The sequence below is a fragment of the Dendronephthya gigantea genome, unplaced genomic scaffold (assembly GCF_004324835.1).
Source record: "Dendronephthya gigantea isolate DGI-Jeju-01 unplaced genomic scaffold, DenGig_1.0 000078F, whole genome shotgun sequence".
NCBI classification, from domain to species: Eukaryota; Metazoa; Cnidaria; class Anthozoa; order Malacalcyonacea; family Nephtheidae; genus Dendronephthya; species Dendronephthya gigantea.
In genome coordinates, this window is record NW_021163088.1 from 367721 (window position 1) to 386244 (window position 18524).

At 35.9% G+C, this 18524-nt stretch overlaps 1 protein-coding gene across 1 annotated transcript; it reads left to right on the forward strand.

The window, feature by feature from the left end:
* The first annotated feature begins 1005 nt into the window (after positions 1-1005).
* LOC114532128 (transcriptional regulator Myc-A-like) lies at positions 1006-8051 on the forward strand. The gene is made up of 3 exons (XM_028553706.1): positions 1006-1212; positions 1317-1814; positions 5619-8051. The coding sequence occupies exons 2-3, from the start codon at positions 1319-1321 to the stop codon at positions 6185-6187; spliced, it is 1065 nt and encodes a 354-aa protein (XP_028409507.1). The 5' UTR covers positions 1006-1212; positions 1317-1318; the 3' UTR covers positions 6188-8051.
* Positions 8052-18524: the final 10473 nt, after the last annotated feature.

An 18524-nucleotide genomic window follows, 5' to 3' on the forward strand; every position in this document is an offset into this window, starting at 1 on the left:
GGATGCCTGTGGTGTGTAGGAGGCCATCGTAATGCTACAATTACAGAATGCATAAACCTACACCCTGGCTACAGATAAACTCGACTGTTCGCAACTATTGAACTTTAACATCAAGTTGACTCATTTGTAAAGATTAAAGAGACTGCTTGCTGATTCATTTATACTTCGTTCCGATAACCCAACTGCGCAGCTCGACGGTAAGCCATTATGATACGACTCAATAAGTGTGCGGCTGTGTCATCCACTGTATTATTGACATCAGGCACGTGTTGTCTCGTGGAAGCAATTTAATTTATATATAGATGACGACAGCGATAAGACTCGAGCGCAGTCTTTTTGATACGCAGCCATATTTCCGGTCGCACGCCATGACCTATACGCTAAGTTTACTAGCACGATATCCCATCGTAATGAAAGCAATATTCGGTGACCAAATGATTCTACACGATAGATTTCATGTTCGAGACTCACTGTTTGCATTTTGTAAGAGGGAGCTTAACGCGGAGATAAATCTCATTATGATATTGTCAATTTGTTACGGTTGGTTGGTATGTTGTTACCGCCACGCGGCCAAACACATTGCGAACAAAGAGATATTAGAGTAATTAGCATTTCTAACCCTCAGCGCCAGATGTTCCAAGCAACAGGTGGTGGAAAGACTAACGAAAAATATATATAATTTCCCCAAAATTTCTCTCCCCGAAGGAAAAGCCTAACATACTCCATGCTCCCTATCCCGTTCACCTTGCTGAAGTTTCGTGCGAACTATTGCGAAACTTTCGACTTCTTTTGTGTTATTGTGCTATAGAACCAATACAATAAGCAGCTAAATTAATATTTGGAGTAGTTTTCATCCGTGTTTTTGATAACCAAATAGCTCTTTCCATTTACGTACAGCAGCAAGGTGAATAGGATTGTGTTTATCAGATGAGAGTGACTTTGAGGGTCTCGCCTAAAGGAAAGCAACTTTATATTCCTGTATGTAGTAGGCGGGCTCAGCCTTTTTTTGTTTACGCGCTTTTGAATAGGGCGCTGAATGAACGATGTATATAAACTGTTGAAGTGCTTCATCGGCCAGCAGTCAGAGCTAACTAGCGTTTTATGTAAGAACTCACAAAGAGTGCTATAGGACGCCGCGAGGCAGTGTGTACAGAATACTCGTACATTATTGGATCATATAACTCGAGGATTGACAACGTGCGAAATAACAAGGTACTGGACAATTTTCCCGCTCCAGTAAGGAGTAAAGTGTCTTACTTCAAGTATATTGTACGTACAACTAAGTATATTCAAATTATATATTTGAAAAAAATTAGGGATGTTTTCATCGAAAGAGATGGATCATCTGGAGAGCGAAGTGGATGATATATTTGGTGTAGTGTCGCTGGAAAAAAACTTCAAGTATTACGACTATTCTCCACTGGCGAAAAAGCATTATGATGTTGAAGAAGAGGACATTAGTGACGAAGTATGGCCGTTGACGATCTTTCTGACCCCGCCGTCGTCGCCAGACAGTAGTCCGACATACGAATCCATCCTAAACGAGAAACCTAACGAAAATGACGAGATTTTATCAGGAGCGTCGCGCACAAAGGATTTGAAATGTATGCTAATTAGAGATTGTATGTGGAATGGCGAATCGCCTAAGAAAGGACGAATCTTTGAAAAATTACGACCGCTCACGAAAACACCGCCACTGATTGACTGTAATCTACGAATGTATGTGGATCCAAGCGAGATCTGGCCTTTCTATTTTAACGATCAACTAAAGGCGGGAAAAACAGCTACTCTAGACAATAACAATGATAACACAGGTTAGTAAGATCAAGCTCTTTATATTTCAAGCTGTCATGACCGTTTCTTCAATATATAAAGTAGAAAGAGTGTTCTTTACTCAGTAACTAAGCTCTGAAAGCTAACCGGAAGATTATTTCTTGCTAAAAAAATTGTTGTAGAACTTAAAATTTGTAATCGTAAAAATGTCTGGACCTGTTGAATGTATAGTAAACAACAGAAAATGGCGGTAAAATGAATATTTTATAAATCGACTATAACCATGTGAAATCAGATTTTCGATTTGTCTTGATTTGATATTGTTATTGACAATTGCGGAACGGAATCGAAGAGTAGAAATGTGCGTTAAATTGTAACTGTCAGTGCTGTGTCAGTATAATTTGCATTTTGCCTTCTGGCGTTGAATATAGTCACACAATGAACTAACGGTTGCATAGCTGTACCGTGGCGTATGTAATATTTCTGTCTTAATATTAGTTGGTTAGCTGGTATTTTGCCAGCACTGCCTGCATGGACGACTGAGTAATTGTTACTTTTGTCCTAAAGTACAAAACGAAACGGATCAATAAACAGTCCTATAGCTTGGAACTGTATATATAGTACATGCAAGTACACGCATAATTATAGCGTCACCGATAACATGTTCTTAATGACTTTTCAACAAATCGTTGAAAAGTTCTTTCATGTTTTTTATGCGTGTCTTGCCAACGTGCGACAACAGGTAATATTTAACCGTTTGGAAACTAACTTACATGCAGGTCTAAGGATTCCTGTAATTATGTTGAGATCGCTTGAATAATATATAATTTATACTGCGTAGTAGGGCATACTTATCGCTTATACTTCCTAAAAGTAAATACTTCACGTGTTATATATAATAAAGATTTCGTCTTTTATTTTACCCTTCGCCATAATTGCTTTGTTTTGTTTATTTTTTATAACGCTTTCTGGCTATCAATATATTATGCATGGAGTTTGCACGAATATCTTTCTCTTATTTTTGTCATGTTAATTTCTTGTTAATGACGAGATGTGTACTAAACAAACACAGATGTGCGTTGGCAAGTATTCACTGAATAGATTTGAAAGTTTTTAAAACATGCATCGGCAAATACATCAAAACTCATTTAAAACGGAACTTCATTTGAATAACAGTGTGTAAAGATCGATTTCCCGCTCATGATTATCGCCATATTGCAGACTCAACCAATATCACAAGTCTTTGAGAATTGAAAACTGTTTAAAAGACTGTCTGGTTTCAAACCAAGCAACTTAATACGCTACGGTTGAAAAAATTTGCAAAATAGATCCTATTTCTTCGCTTAGATGAGAAAATAACAGTTGAAACTAAAAAAGTTCATTTTTGTCAACATTTTGAAACGCACGCGAGGCCATATATCCATATTTCAGGAAAAGATGAATACTTTCTAATAAAGCCTCTCTTTCAAGCTCGAAAATGCTTTTTTCTACGTGTCTAATGTATTAGTTCAGCATAAACAAATATCTCCTACATCCTCCTAAACACGAAAAGAAATATATCTTGTGGCGAACTGCAAAACGTGAGCTTTCCGTTATGGTTACTTGCATGTTATATAGTCACCTGGAGGTATAATGTGATAATTATGTTGTTATCCCTTGTATCAATATGCAATAGTCATGTATGCATATAATGCGTTTCCTATATCAAGAGCTAAAGTATATTACAAGGACCGAATCGTTGAAACGGCAGCAAATAGGCGAGAACGAGGTGATAAACAGTTATAAACGTACAAGCAGCAATAATTATAGATAAATAATCCAGTTTTTGATAATAGTAATAAAAGCATGAACAGTCATAAACCTTACAATTATCTCGTTTTCAAACGTTAGTTTAGAATTATATAAAGCAAAGTAAATTGCTTTGTTCCTGCTTGACCCGATTAGATGCCAATAGTTTCTCGTTTTGCGTATCATTCCTCGTATGATGTTTGACGATTCGACACAATCAATATTGTATTGGAAAACTTTCGCTAAATTCCCACGCAAAGATTTCACAACTTTCCAATTATCACAACATGTGAACAATATCACACTATCACTCTAACAGAATTTTAACAATCAACATCATTAAATATATTTCATATGGCTTATATTCTTGAAAACAAAAACTTGATATAATTTATATACATTATAAGCATGTCGATCATAAATCATTCCGACACGAAATTCTACACATCAATCCGCGTGCAACGTTATCCATCCATTATTTCGGTCGTAATAATCGTGAATATGTCAAGGTGAATGATGTGATGGAATATTTCTATTTGTGTGCAGTCAACAATAACCAATATCTGAAGGGGGAAAATTTACAATTTGACATCCGGACTATTCAGTTCTCATCGAGGAAAATTACTTGTTCACGATAGTTATATAGCACAATATTGAAATCAGGGGCCGGTTGTATAAAACTCTTTAACATAGATAGTTAATAATGAATAGTTATGCACTATAGACATGAGAGTAAAGATGAAGTGTGGCTATGCGGACACACTACTCCAACGCATTGCCGTGACCAAGTTTTTTTCCTAATAAATCAGACCAGTTGCTTTGTACTCGAAAGCTACTTGAAATTCATAAATCAAATGTGTATTATATAAGCGGCTTTTCATAAGGTTTATATAGAACTTTATTGGTCAAACAGAGAATTTCACATAAGTAACCTGAAATTGCATTTGTAACATGCATTAATGGTGAGCAAGATTTTGTTCTTCTGCCAAGTTAACGCAGCTACTGGAAGATTCTTGCATAATTCCGGCAAGCAATCTTCGCACATGCATGCGTTTTTGAGTCTCGTACACGCCTCACGATATTTTACGCACTTGTATTCTTAGTTAAGAAGACAACTTGCCAAAAAGTGCTATACAGAAAACCAACTAAACATTAATTTACACTGAAAATTACTAAAATGGGAGTTGCCAAAAAACAGATTTGACGCCCCTATGTCTCGCTGAAAGAGTAAACAATTTTAATTAAACATATTAGTAACAATATACAATAGTTAATGCTTTATAAATACAATATTTATAGATGCTATACATGCACTATACACTATACTCTAATTTTCAGTTGTATTGATTCCTCGAAGTTCAGTTAGTGAATGAATATTAAGTTTTCCAGATTTTTTCGTCTGCATGGAACTGATTAATGCACATGTATTAATTTTTCAAATGTTATCTAGTGATTTCAGACTTAATTATTTCTCTCATCATAAAAGGCGAGCCTCGTCATGAGGTGATTCACCCGATTAACAGCTGCCGGGTCATCCAGCTCATAGCTAAAGAAGTATTTCTGTCTACAGAATAGATTCATTGGAAGGAATTTGTGCTTCGTTTAAAGCGGCACACATATAATATCCTTTATACTTAACAGGTTTTAACAATATACGTGAATTAAACTAAATAAAAAGAGTTATTGGTAAATTGTCTAAATTCAACGGTCAACAATTTGGAGTTATAAAGGTGCTTGAAACGCGATCGATTCCCCGTTGAAAATAGATTAATATAGTCAGTGCTGAATATCAACACAAGGTATTCTTGACACAAGGTGCATGTTCTTGCAAGCAAAATGCTTTGAAAGTAACTATATACATTTTTTGAAACGAAGTAAATTTGGTTATTTCAAAATCACTATCCTTTTAGCGAACGATGTTGCATTTTTCAATGTTTTGCAAAATATCTGAATTGAAAATAATAAAGATCTAAATATTTGATAATTTCCTATGAAACCCTTGCTCATTGTAATTGTGTGCATTTTGTTGATGTTCTATCGTGACCTTTTCAATATAGACGAAGAAGTAGAAGTTGATGTTGTTGGACTCGAAGGAAATCCAAAAATGGACGCCGTAAAAAAGGAAGGAAAAGAAATAAAATCGGAAAAAAGCGAGGAATGCGACAGAGCGGAGTCGAGGATCGTGGAAGAAGCGGAAAGCACTCCACAATGCGAGAACACTGATCATGATTATTCATTTAAACTTCGGTCTGGAGTAAAAAGGAGAAGATCGAGTTGTAGCGAGTCTGATAAAGAAAACTGTTCTGAACAAAAAACAAGAGTATTATCAGGAGATGAATCTGATCCCGAGTGCGAGATACTTGGTCGCGCTACACACAATGTTTTAGAACGGAAAAGAAGAAACGAACTAAAGCTACGTTTTCAATACCTGCGGGACTCAATTCCTGATATATGTGGCAACGATCGTGCTCCGAAAGTTTCAATTCTACAGAAAGCGTACAGCTACATTTTACAGCTGCAAGCTGAGGAAAGATCTCTTGTACAACAGATTAAGACACAAAAGAACCGCAAAGATCAGCTCCTTAGGAAAGTCTTAGAAATGCAAAACCGTAATTTGTCTTTTTAGGACAAATGAATGACAGATCGATCAGCTGTATCTTTGAGTGGTTTTCGCGTTCCATTCATTGATTATAAGATAAGCTTGAAATGCTCAAGGAGAATTCTCTGAACAAAGAGGACGATTATTCAACTTGTTGATTTGTCGTGGTTTAATACAAAGCTAATCACGCAATTGAAACTGCTGAATACTGCATGTAAGTATAAACTTAGTTAGATAGTTGTAGCCTATTATATGCGAAAATGGAGCATGAATTATGCGAAAATATCATTTTCAAATCCAAAAAAATAAGAAAACCACTATATTCTTTATAGCTGTTTAGTATAGCTATAATTTCAACGTATTATTCCTATATGTATATGCAAAGCGCATAACACAAAAAAATAGTGAATAGGAACAATTTTTTATGGACAACAAATGACATAAACTGTATAATTATGTACATAATCATGTTGCGAAAGGCAAAATGTTGCATTATCTATAAACATGCGTATATAGGATGTTGTTTCTCTATGTCGCCAGTATTGGGATCAAAATGACACTGTTTATCATTGCTTGATCTTTATGTTTTCATTTTTCTCATGTTCGTCAACTATAATCATTATAATTATGCACTGTTTGCGATAACTCTAATAGCTTGAGATAAGCTGATACGATGTTTCTCGACCGCCTTTATGCAAAATAAGCATTTCGTGTGGTCAGCTTGTGTGCATGTGTACAATAGTCTTTTTTCCACTAGACCTATAGGAAAAAAATAGTCCAAAGAACTGCTTTCAATCTTGACTAGATTAAACTTCAGAATGAAGGAACCAATATTGGTGGCATAGAGAACTCCCTAGCAATGACATCTCATTGAATGCGACATTGTTCATATTTATATTTTATCAAAAATAGTACATATTATACAAATTGCACAGTCATAATCATTGCACACACTGTATCAAGACATATATAGCACATATATATATATATATACCAATTGCACTTTGATGTACCCAATCAAATTAATGAGCACTACATGCAAGTTTTAATGCATTACGAAATGGCAATTTCTGATTGAATGAAGATGAATTTCAATGAAAGTTAAACCAAGGTTTTGAAAATTCACCAATTCTTGTAAAACCTGAAAAGAGGAAGGCGACTTTTGGTTGTTCAACTTGTAGTTATGAAATTTAGTTTTCAATTTCCGACTTGAAAAGATTCATGAAAATACAGTCCTGTACAAATACTCAAAATCCACTTTGAAATTGTATCAACTCATTCGGGAGTAACTGAGAGTACGAATGCGGGTCATCCGTGAGCTATAAGAATTGTTTGCTTTCTCGCCTCGAAGTTGAGGTCGTCGGGAATAGCATCAAAAATCTATTTTGAAAGTCTGAGACAACGACTTTTGCATGGTAGCGTTAGTGCAAACAATGCACAATATAATGAAATCGATCTCCTACCCATAGAGCTGAAACAATCTTAAAGTTAAACAAAGTAAGCGATACTATTATCGACATAATTACTGCATGTTTTTCTGGCAGCCATGCATGCAAGCAAAAATTAACTGCCCACATACGGCGAATTTCCCGCCATTTTCTGCTTTGTGCTATTATTTCGAAACGCGGAAAGCCCCCATACTGATTTAACTTTCTTAATTGTATGTAATTATATATACACACTGTTTAAGAAGTGAATGAATGCGCTGATTTTATAATAATCATTTAGAACAAATAAATTCGCTTTTAGAAGGCGAGCATGTATAGTTTTTAGTCGAATAGCATATGAATCAATTTTTAATGCACATAATAATGTAATGCACAATAATATGTAACGAATTATATATAATTATATAGTAATTGTATAACGTGCACGTCAATAAATTTCCATATAAATACTTGTCGTAAATGTGCTCAAATTCTTGAATTAAGGAACCCCGGAGCCATAATAAAATTATGCTGCCATATATTATTAGCCGGCAAAAAACTTCCATAACCTGAATCGCACTGCATCCATAGGGTTTATTTCATGCATATGCAAATGAAAACCTATAGCTGATTTTCTATATCATCGCGAGTGATCATTCTGAGGATGGAGAATCGATTTTTTCCTTGCGACTTTCAAATTGATACAATTGACGTCAATTTTTTGCCTTATAATATAAATGATCCTGGATCAGTGAACGTAAAGGACGCATGCACCTAAATCAGAACTTTTTCAGCTTGTGTCTCCACACATACTGTGCGAAGGCGAAACCTTCAACCAGAAAGCAAAGATAAAATAATTTAATTACGAGATATTCCCATCATTTTCATCAATTATACCACGTCTGTCGAGCTCTAGTCGTATATGAGCTTACGAGGTGATTAGAACGAAGCAAAACTGGCGGCCATTTTGTTTTTATTACTCGTCGTATATGACCTGATATCCACTCTCCAACTACGTTAAAATTTCGGTCAGACGTTTATGGAAAAATAGTGCCCATGAAGTTTTGGAGATCCTGGTTGAATGTCTGTCGTCAAGATTTTGCCCAATGGTTGCCCGGGTTCAGCAGACGCTGTGTGTATCTATTCTCGGTAAATTTAAAAAAAAAACAGGGAACGGAAGAAATATTTTCAGGTAAAACACTGAAACTGATAACGACATTACATATATAGTTAGCGAGGGAAGCCCAATAACGTCTAAGTTACGTACGTTACTTACGTTACGTATAGTGTTCTACTAGAACACTATCAGTTCTACCTAAACTTGCGAGTGGATATAACTAAGAAATATATGTATGCGAGTGGATATAACTTAAGTTACATTTTACCGGACACCGCGCGCGTTCTCCATGGTTTCAATGTTTTGTGCTTATCATGGACATGGTTGAAAATTGCTCTACTTTGTTACATGTCCTTACATAACCAAGTTATCTGCATCTGGTATGCATGGTAAAAAATTCAAAGTCTAATTTGGAGTTCAACATGGCCACCATAAGCCCCAATATGATTTGCTTGAACTTTTTGCAAAGCAATATCACGAAATATTGTAGACTGCATGCATCAGTTCGCAAGCCAATCGGGGAAAAATCTGCCTCCTACCCAGAAGCAATGCATTTTTGCTCTTCGTTTTTCTTACACGCGAGTTACCACGCGAGCAACCACGCAAAAAAGAAAAAAGCGCATTGTACGAGGCAGAAAAAAATATTCTTTTCTTTAGTGGGCAATCGAATTTTAAACTCAAGCGATTTAGCGTAGTTCAAAATTTGACAACTCAAACTGAATTGAAAAATATTCTGTGACCGGATTTAAAAAAGGGATAGTTATATAAATTTTACCTATAGTTAGTGAATTGACCAATCAGAATCGTGTGTTGTATGGAAATTGTGTGAAGTAAAAAAAACCCAGAGTAATTGAAAGAATTTCTTTGCAATTTGAAAAAACATAACAGTTTACTCCGGAAGAAGCTATCAAAAATATCTTATGAAAGCACGTATAACAATGGTGCTGACACATGTAAAGATTTACGTGTAAAGAAACAAATAACATCACAATTAGACAATTTAACCTGCACGCTTTTGATAGTATTGCACGCAACTTTTGTCTGTTTGCCTGTGTTCTCATCTTTCATAATATAGAAGCAATAAGACGTACTAACTATATGTTGTAAAGACTGTAGATGTTTGCCAATTTATTGTTTTGTTTAGTTTGCCAAAAATTAAACTACGCGGGTTGTATAATTATTACTTCATTTTAGACTATGTATGACAGATGTTGTATAATTATTATTATTTATTATTTAACATAAATAATAAACTAAATATAATACGATATATCAAGGATAACTGCATGTTGAAGGATAAATTTTAATGATCACAATTTCCTGAACACACGATATTGGAAGACACACGATGTTGGAAGACATCGCTGTTGTTATTACCTATACTTAGACCAAACCACGCACTTAAAATGGCACGCGCGTTAAAGTGCGGAAACAATTAGGAACAAGTGAAATCAGTAGTATTTTTTTTAAAGTATATTCAGCACGCATGCAAACACTACACCAGTCGTTGACGAATTAAATTAATGTCACATGAGATCTTGACTGGCAAATTCGACAAAACTTTGTTCATTTCATCGCCAAACTTGCAGGATATACGTACACATTTTGGACGCACATGCTACATATACCATGCAAGAAAATTAAATGAATGTCATGTTTTGATATACACATTAGATAAAACAATATTCGCCTCAGCATCCTATATATAGGACAAGGAAAATGATGAAATTATAGGACAAGTGTTATTTCCAAACAGGATACTTAAATAATGCACGCAAACACTCAGCCAGTCAGACGATTTAAATGGAAGTCATATATATACGAGTCCTGTTGCAAGTTAGAAAAAAGCTTTATCGCAGTATAGTGTATCCTAAAGTAAGTAAAATCTGAGTGTTCAATTTATTTCCAAACAGAACACCTAAATATTGCACGCAAACACTCTGCCAGTCAGACGATTTAAATGGATGTCATATATACGAGTCCTGTTGCAAGTTAGAAAAAATCTTTATCCCAGTATAGTGTATCCTAAAGTAAGTAAAATCTGTTCAATTTATTTCCAAACAGAACACCAAAATATTGCACGCAAGCACTCAACCAGACGAATCAAATGAATGTCATACGAGGTCGAAATGCAAATATAGATTTAAAACCTTCCTTTGTATATTAGGACATCAAGTGAAGTAAGTACCATCCATTGACAATAATTACCTATATCGCACGCAACCTTTAAACCAAGCGAATATAATTAATGTCATACGAGGTCTGGTCTCTTGATACTAGTTTATAAAACTTGCCTCCATAAATTAGTATTTAACAATTATTCAATTTTAACAATTATCGGGAATTTCTTTCTCTTTGTAAGAAACGTCCACATGCAAAACGGCTAGCCGCCATTTTGCAATTTCGGCTTTGTTATATTCAAGGTCTGAATAATTATAATATAACATAAACTGAATATAGCAGCATAATACGTCGAATTTGACCAATTAGAATGTAGGATTTGTTATACATATTCACTTGCATGTGCAAAAATACTAATAGTATTCATTCATACAATCAAGATATATTTCACGAAATATATAGGCTAGACATGTTAAATGGTATACAACTCCTAATGCATGCAAATGAATTAACCGAAAATACCTTAGTAACGAATGTTTGCCAAAACATACTTCGTCTTCCGGAAAAAGCTATAATGCTCAATTTACGGCAAAATAAATATATTTGTTTAACTTAAGAAATGAATGGGTAAATATGAAACAACGCAAGAATATTAATCACCCCATCTTTACACTAGCTTGCAAATATTTATCTTTCTGGCGATTGAAATTACACATAATCTAACAAATGATGCTTAATACATTCTGGCAAGTAATATATTAAGTGTCAAGTTTGTTCTGAAGACATAATTCTGAAGACAACTTTTGCAGTTTATGCTTTTGAATTGGTTTCGGCTACTCAAAAATATTTACGAGCCGCTGAGTAGGGATGGGGTTGGCTTGAGTCTTTTACAAAAATATTACGACGTTACATTTTCTGCGAATTTGTAGAATTTATATGTAAAATTTATCCTGAAAACAAACATTTTTTTGCTCCAATGGGTGCTAGCAATACAATACAAGTCTTCCGGCGGACTCTGAAATCATTCTGTATACTGTGGAATAGTGCTCGATCGTTCCCCCAAACCCCCTCCTCCCTCTGTGATCCAGTACAATGTTCCCCTCTGTGTGCAGTACAATGTTCTTCCTACAATGCATGTCATTGCTATTACCCTTGTCTTCCATGCACGCTCAAACAATTTCCCTAATCCCGACCAAAATCTTTGCTTTTGGAGTAAAATAACAAAATGCCACGGATCACTTTACAAAGTTCAAGTTCTTGAAGCTGGACACACACTGGTTAACGTAGCATGCATGCACGCACGTATGTCCCCCGTGACAACTATTACCTGCACATACTCCTAGTCTGCGGGGACGAAATTGAGATATTTTGGCATTCATTTTACGACACGAATGACAGAATATCTCAACTTTTTCGTCCTATTTCGATTAACAAACACGCAAGGAAGCCAGGCGCCATTCAAGTCCCTATTTCATTGTCTGACCTGTCTCGGTAATATTAATTGCAAAATGACAATTATTTGCATTACTGATAAGATGCTAAGCCCTTTCGTTTCTGTCTCAAATCGCTCGTGCGTTTCATTTGGATACTGTGAATGTGTTAATTGTTTAAAAGACATTCAAACTCCCCCTCACGACTCCTTTTCAACTTTGATGTCGGCACGCGCGTATTTAATTACAAATTAAGCTTTCCAAATTTAGTTAAGCCAAATATTGACTTTGCGACCTAAATTTAAGACAAATATTGCGCATAATAGACGCTAAGGTAACCATAAATATTGTGATGCGATGCATAGATTCTAATCTAAACGCCTGTCATTCCAGGATTGTGGGCATATTAAGTTCTCCAACCACATTTTTTTGCCAGCATTCAAAAGCTGCGAAAGACAAACAAGAAAATGCCTTCGGCTTTGAATGAATCAACCTATAGATTAATGAAAAAGATGGCGACATGTCGTTTACTTAAAAAAACCTTTACTTTTCGAAGTTAAATCGGTTAAGAAACGATTTTATATTGTTTGTTATGTCTTTTGAGTATATAGCGAGGCTATTATCTATTTAACGTGTTTTAACGTGTGTGAGGCTATATAACGTGTTTTGTTTTCTGCGAACATCATCATCCCGTCATGTCGTCTATTTTTCTCATCAAACGACTTCGCATACAGAGAAATATGTACTTTTGTTATGTACTATCTCTTTTATTAACCCGAAGAAAATTCGGTTCAATTTACGATGATCGGATGTAATCGCAGTTCTTTTTCTCTCTAGGAATATTCGTTTACCCGACAAGATTCAGTCATCTTCAGTGGTAGAGCGTAGCCCTCAACCAATCAGAAGCAACCCCAACCTAGAGTGCATGAATCCAAAATCAACCCCTGGCCCCTTGATGTTCACTTGTTTTTATTTTCCCCCTATAAGTGCTCCTCAAATCTCGTTTTCGCCCTCCTAACAACGTGATCCTTCTGGCGTCCCTGCCTACCAATATGCAATGGCCGAGCACTGGCGATAAGTGTAAATGGGAATCTTTAAACTACACTCATCTCATTGCCAACGCCCACGGTACGACTAAATTAAAGCCCTGTCTACACTCAATTTTTTTGGCGCGGCTGAAATTGGTACCCGGGCCAAATTTCATCCGTGCACAGGCTACCAATTCAATGGCCGAGCACGGATAAAATTGGAACATGCAGGTACCCATTTTAGCCATAATGTGCCTTGAAGTGTAGTGTACACGCCGGTTACCAACATACCTGTACCAATTTCGTCATTGCCCGGGCTGTGCATTCAGCCTGCACGAGCACGAAAAAATTGGGTGTATGCAGGTACAACTTTAGTCGTGCCGTCTCGAATATTAATAAATTGGGTGTGGCGAAAACAGAGCCTGTCCAATATACGCTCAAACGAAAGATACATTGTTTCTTACAAGAGGAAATTTTCCCGGCAGTTTGCAATTTTTCACAACTACAAAATCGCCATTCTTAGCCACACATATGAACATGAAGCTATACCAGGCTGGTGGTAATTTTTGAGATGAGCTACGCGTGGATACCACGTGATCAATGACTTGATCAGTCAATGCTGACGATAATTTCGTGTAACATGTGCCAAAGATGTTGTTTGTATATGAGATATAATTTTAGACCTTCGATCCAGCGGGGAAATTCGATGAGCTATGTCTCGAGGTGATGGTTCTTCAGCAAAAAGGATAATTATCAGTCAGTAATGACAATTATGACGTCTTCCTGTATACGAAGTGTTCAGTGAAGCCTAAGAAATGCTTTTAGACACATCGGCTTATTGCTGTCATAAAACCCTCCTTACGTAAGGCCCTGAGCTGTAAACGTCGAGACGGCTTCAATTTTGATATCATTTCATAAAGATCTGTTCAGATAGATTCAAAGAAGTTGCTATACTACCTGATATAACTTTATAATGATTATACTATATACTGATTTCGTCTTTGACTTTCACGATGTCTTTCAACATTAAGTCATTTTTTCCGTAAGAGAATGAGATTGCCTACATTCTCTGGTTTCTATATAATCTATACTATTGAACTATCATGAAGAGAAACTCTTTTTAACCAAAAGGTGTTTGATAGTCAAGTGGCGGAAATTTCGGATCGATTGGGCGCAATGGCAGTAGGATCGACAGTCTGTTAGCAACTTGCTGGCGTTTTGCGACAAACCATGACTGTACCATACGGAAAACGTACACTTTTAATACTTTTACCCCTTTCCGCTGATTCATCACGACTGGACACAACGATATCATGGAAAAACAACAATATTATTATTTTTCCCATATTAAAAAGGTCGCATGATACAATGATGGTTAACCGATATGCTAAGCATACTGTATTTTTGGTTGTTTTGGCCATGTTTGAAAAAAAAACGTTGAATTCGAACGGAAACACTTATTAGCTATCACAGGCCGCATATTGGCTTCGCGGGTTTTTGCGAAGTTTGTCTTTATTATAAGTTTGCGTGACTGCGCCACTTTAATGTGGTTTTCGATTTGCAGATTTCCGCGTATCGATCCCTTGGGTGCGGCTGGCAATCATTTTAACATTTAACTATAAAATTTCAAATTCATTTACAGGGTGTAAAACATTGTGAATATCCATTGTGACAAGACATGCATGTGACCTATATTTGACGGACACGTGCGATACAGTTTTAACTGTGTTAACTGCCAATTGCTTTCACCGACACTCGATCGTTTTATAATAATAAAGCTTTAGGGAGTTTTGGCTTGCAGTGACTACGCAAGTTCCGATTACTGGTACGAGATTCGTCATTTCACGTGTTGTTTGTTCGCGCCAAGTTTGCAAAAGTCGTTCCACTGATCGATTTCCAAAAGCTACGAGCTTCGTCATTATGGCGTGAGCAAAACCCCCGCAAAAATAACGGGTTTCGTATTCGTAAGGCGCTGTAAAAGCCACTTGTCGCGTTTTGAAGTGAAGCTAATGAGGTCAGAATTAATTGCACGCATAATGTTAACACTAGCCTGTTGACATACCTTTATAATCACTCCAGGCAAACTTTATACAACACGAAATCCACCCCCCCCCCCACAGACACATACGCACACGTGGTATAAAGTTTCTTAAATAAAACTTGACCTAAAGCAAGACGCGATAATTGATAAGAAAGAATTAAGAGAATGTTTAACGTAGGAAGTTTTTAATGCATGTTTTAAAAATATCTGTCACGCCGATCATTTTAACACAAGAGGAACTTGGCAAACAGGAACTAAATATTTTTAAAACAACTGAAGACAAGCAGAATCCATTTCAAGTACTGTCCTTAATAATATACTTGAATAATATAGATAATAGTAATATAGATAATCACTGATATATATCTGGCTTTGTCAAAGCTAACTTTCACTTCCAATGTGTGGAAATTAGTTCCTTTTTTGTGCAATGTTGCGCAGAGGTTGACCTTAGAAATGAACCTTATTAGGGCCGGTAATGAAAATATTTGTGAACAAAATCTCACATTCTTTCACATTTTCAAACTTAAAGGAGGGGAAAGGTCGTCGGAGTCAAGATGTAGTTTCCAATGTTCATATGTAGAGCTTTATTATAGAGCTCTAAAACAGTGTTTTAGTTTCATGTCCTCTCTATGCTTATATAAAGTTTCAAAACAATTGCCCAAATGAAAATGATCGTTTGTATTGAGAAACGCGGGGAAAAACATAATGGTTCGTCTGACGATAAAATCCAACAAATTTGTCAGATGATATAGTGCAAGCAAGGAAAACGAATGATAGACGAACGAACACTGCATGGGGATAAAACATGTGTCCCAAGTTGGAAGGAAAATGATCAGTCTCTAGTATAATTCGGGGCAAAAAAATATAAAATTAATTATATATAGGAAGTGCACGTCTTGTTGATGGAAAAATTTTCATGTGATTAGTTATGCAGTTATGAACTGCCGAATTAATCATGAACTGACCTTTTAAGTAGCTTTGAGTTAGTTTCGAGTGTCGTGCAGGGTACTCGAGATTATGATGGCGTTCAAACGCGCGATAACAACAAGGCATTACGTCAAAGGCTCTGGCACAATTGTCCATGTAGTTTAACAACGTTTCGGCTGACGAAATACGGTAATAGGTACTTCATGTTGATATTGATTCTGATCTATTGTGTAAAGTATCTATTTGCTGAAGCAATTTTGATTTACGTGCTACTAATTGACTCGAAGTCGATTGCAAGCAGTGCAGGAACTAAGCCAGTAAGGTTATCAAGCCATACAGTTATTGTATTTTCATGCTCAATTCGTAGTTTTATGGATAAATATAGGATGTTTTATTTGTGAAATTTTAATAAAATTATTTGGAATTTCCCTCTCGTATCATCCAGGTCTTCCAACGCATCATCAGTTAATCTCGCGGGAAAACGCAAGGAAAAGCGTTGCATAGTAATTTTACTTCCACTATTTTGAACTTTCCTTGCTTCCTACTGCATGAAGCAAAGTCAATTTCGTCTCACGAAATTCCCTGAAATTCCCGAGACACTCAAAATGTTGCAGGTTTCTTCTCTTTCGTCCGTTTCTACCCGCGCATGCGCAAAATAAAATAGCGGTTATTCATCGCTAAAGTTCATTTTACATTTGCTATTTTTGATGCGATTTTGTGTGAAACTTTCCTTTAATAGACGAGAGGGAAGAGATGAATTAAAGCATTCGCAGCTCAGTATTCGCTCATTTCAATTCACGTGAAAAGTACAGTAAATGAATGCAGGTAAGCAAAAAAATTTCCGAACGAATTTATTTCCATAATTGAGTGCAAACATTAAAGTTGTCTTATCAGTGTTTTGTTGTTTTACACATAAATATACGATTCTGAACGTGAAATATTTCCATTCCTTTGCCACAATCTTGCAATGACATCGTTATCATGAGCTGTATTAGATATATTTAAATCGAACTCAACCCACTCGCGCATGCTTTTTTATCTATGAGGAAGTTAAATTAAATCATGGTATTTGCATGCATAAATTTTACTATTGCATGGGCGCTATACCGTAATCTATACAGTACACATTTCCTTGAGCGTATAAGCATACGAAGCATGCAGTTACATTCCAAACAAATGTCATTCTGAACGGTGCGTTGGGCGCCCGTATCCTTGTAAATAATCGAACAACTTTTGGCTAATAAAATACATTTTATTTAAATGCATGCAGTACGTATAGGTAGGAAGCCCCTTCTAAACGCCAGACATGATCAATCTTGATATCACCACCCACGTTTTCGGAGCCGGTTTCCCGTCCTCGGCATATGCATGTGCTTGTCACGTGTAAATCTATGTGATTTAACGGGTTCTTTATAAATTATAAGGAGCACAAGGAGCGCGAATTTCTCAAATTACGTCAAAACTTTCTACATGAAGTTTAGCAGATGCTTCCTTAAACACATATTATGCAGATGACCAGAAAGTTTACAACACTTGTAAATTCTTATAGTGCACTTATAGTAGACTTAAAACTTGTATAATTTATATCGCAGAGTCAGCCCTATTTTTAAACACATTCAGTTTAGAGTAGAGTGTACATAGAAATATTTACAGTTCGCTCAAAATATGCGTATTAATCAATTACATGGAAATTGTAGACTAAATTTTGTGTAAAAGAAAAGCCGAAGACAAACAACTATAATACCAAGCTATTTCATTCAACCATGCATACTTGAGCATTTCAACTCTATATCATCCAAAAGATCAGAATTTGAATATTGTACCAAATGAAATCTCTAGTGTTGAAGGGGTAGTTCAGACTGTCAGCGACAAATATAGATCAAATATATTGCATGTGAATTTTTTTCCAAGATAAACTGTATACCAAGTGAGAATTCGAATTGCATGCAAAGGGATGTATAATGTTATATATATAGTGAAAGAGATTGTTTTATTACCTAAAGCACTGAAATCTCATGCAACTGTTCACACACGAGATTGTAAATTTGTTAAATTATGCGAAATCAAAACATTTTCAAGCCTATTTGTTTTGATATTAACACCTATTTCCGGAAGTTATAAATCGAAAAGTTCAGAGTCAGTAATAGGTAATCAGTTTCTGGCTCTGATTATTCACAATATCGATGGAAAGTTTACTGCAGTGAAGTATCTGTCTTCCATCAATCTTTGACAACGTCCGCTCTCAGCAAAAACAAGACTATAGCACGCTTCCG

What these genes read in the sequence shown, in the direction of transcription:
- LOC114532128 (XM_028553706.1), top strand. Translation starts at nt 1,319, where the DNA reads ATGTTTTCATCGAAAGAGATGGATCATCTGGAGAGCGAAGTGGATGAT. An exon ending in CAATAACAATGATAACACAG is followed by an intron (nt 1,815 to 5,618) that starts GTTAGTAAGATC and finishes TTTTCAATATAG; the next exon opens with ACGAAGAAGTAGAAGTTGAT.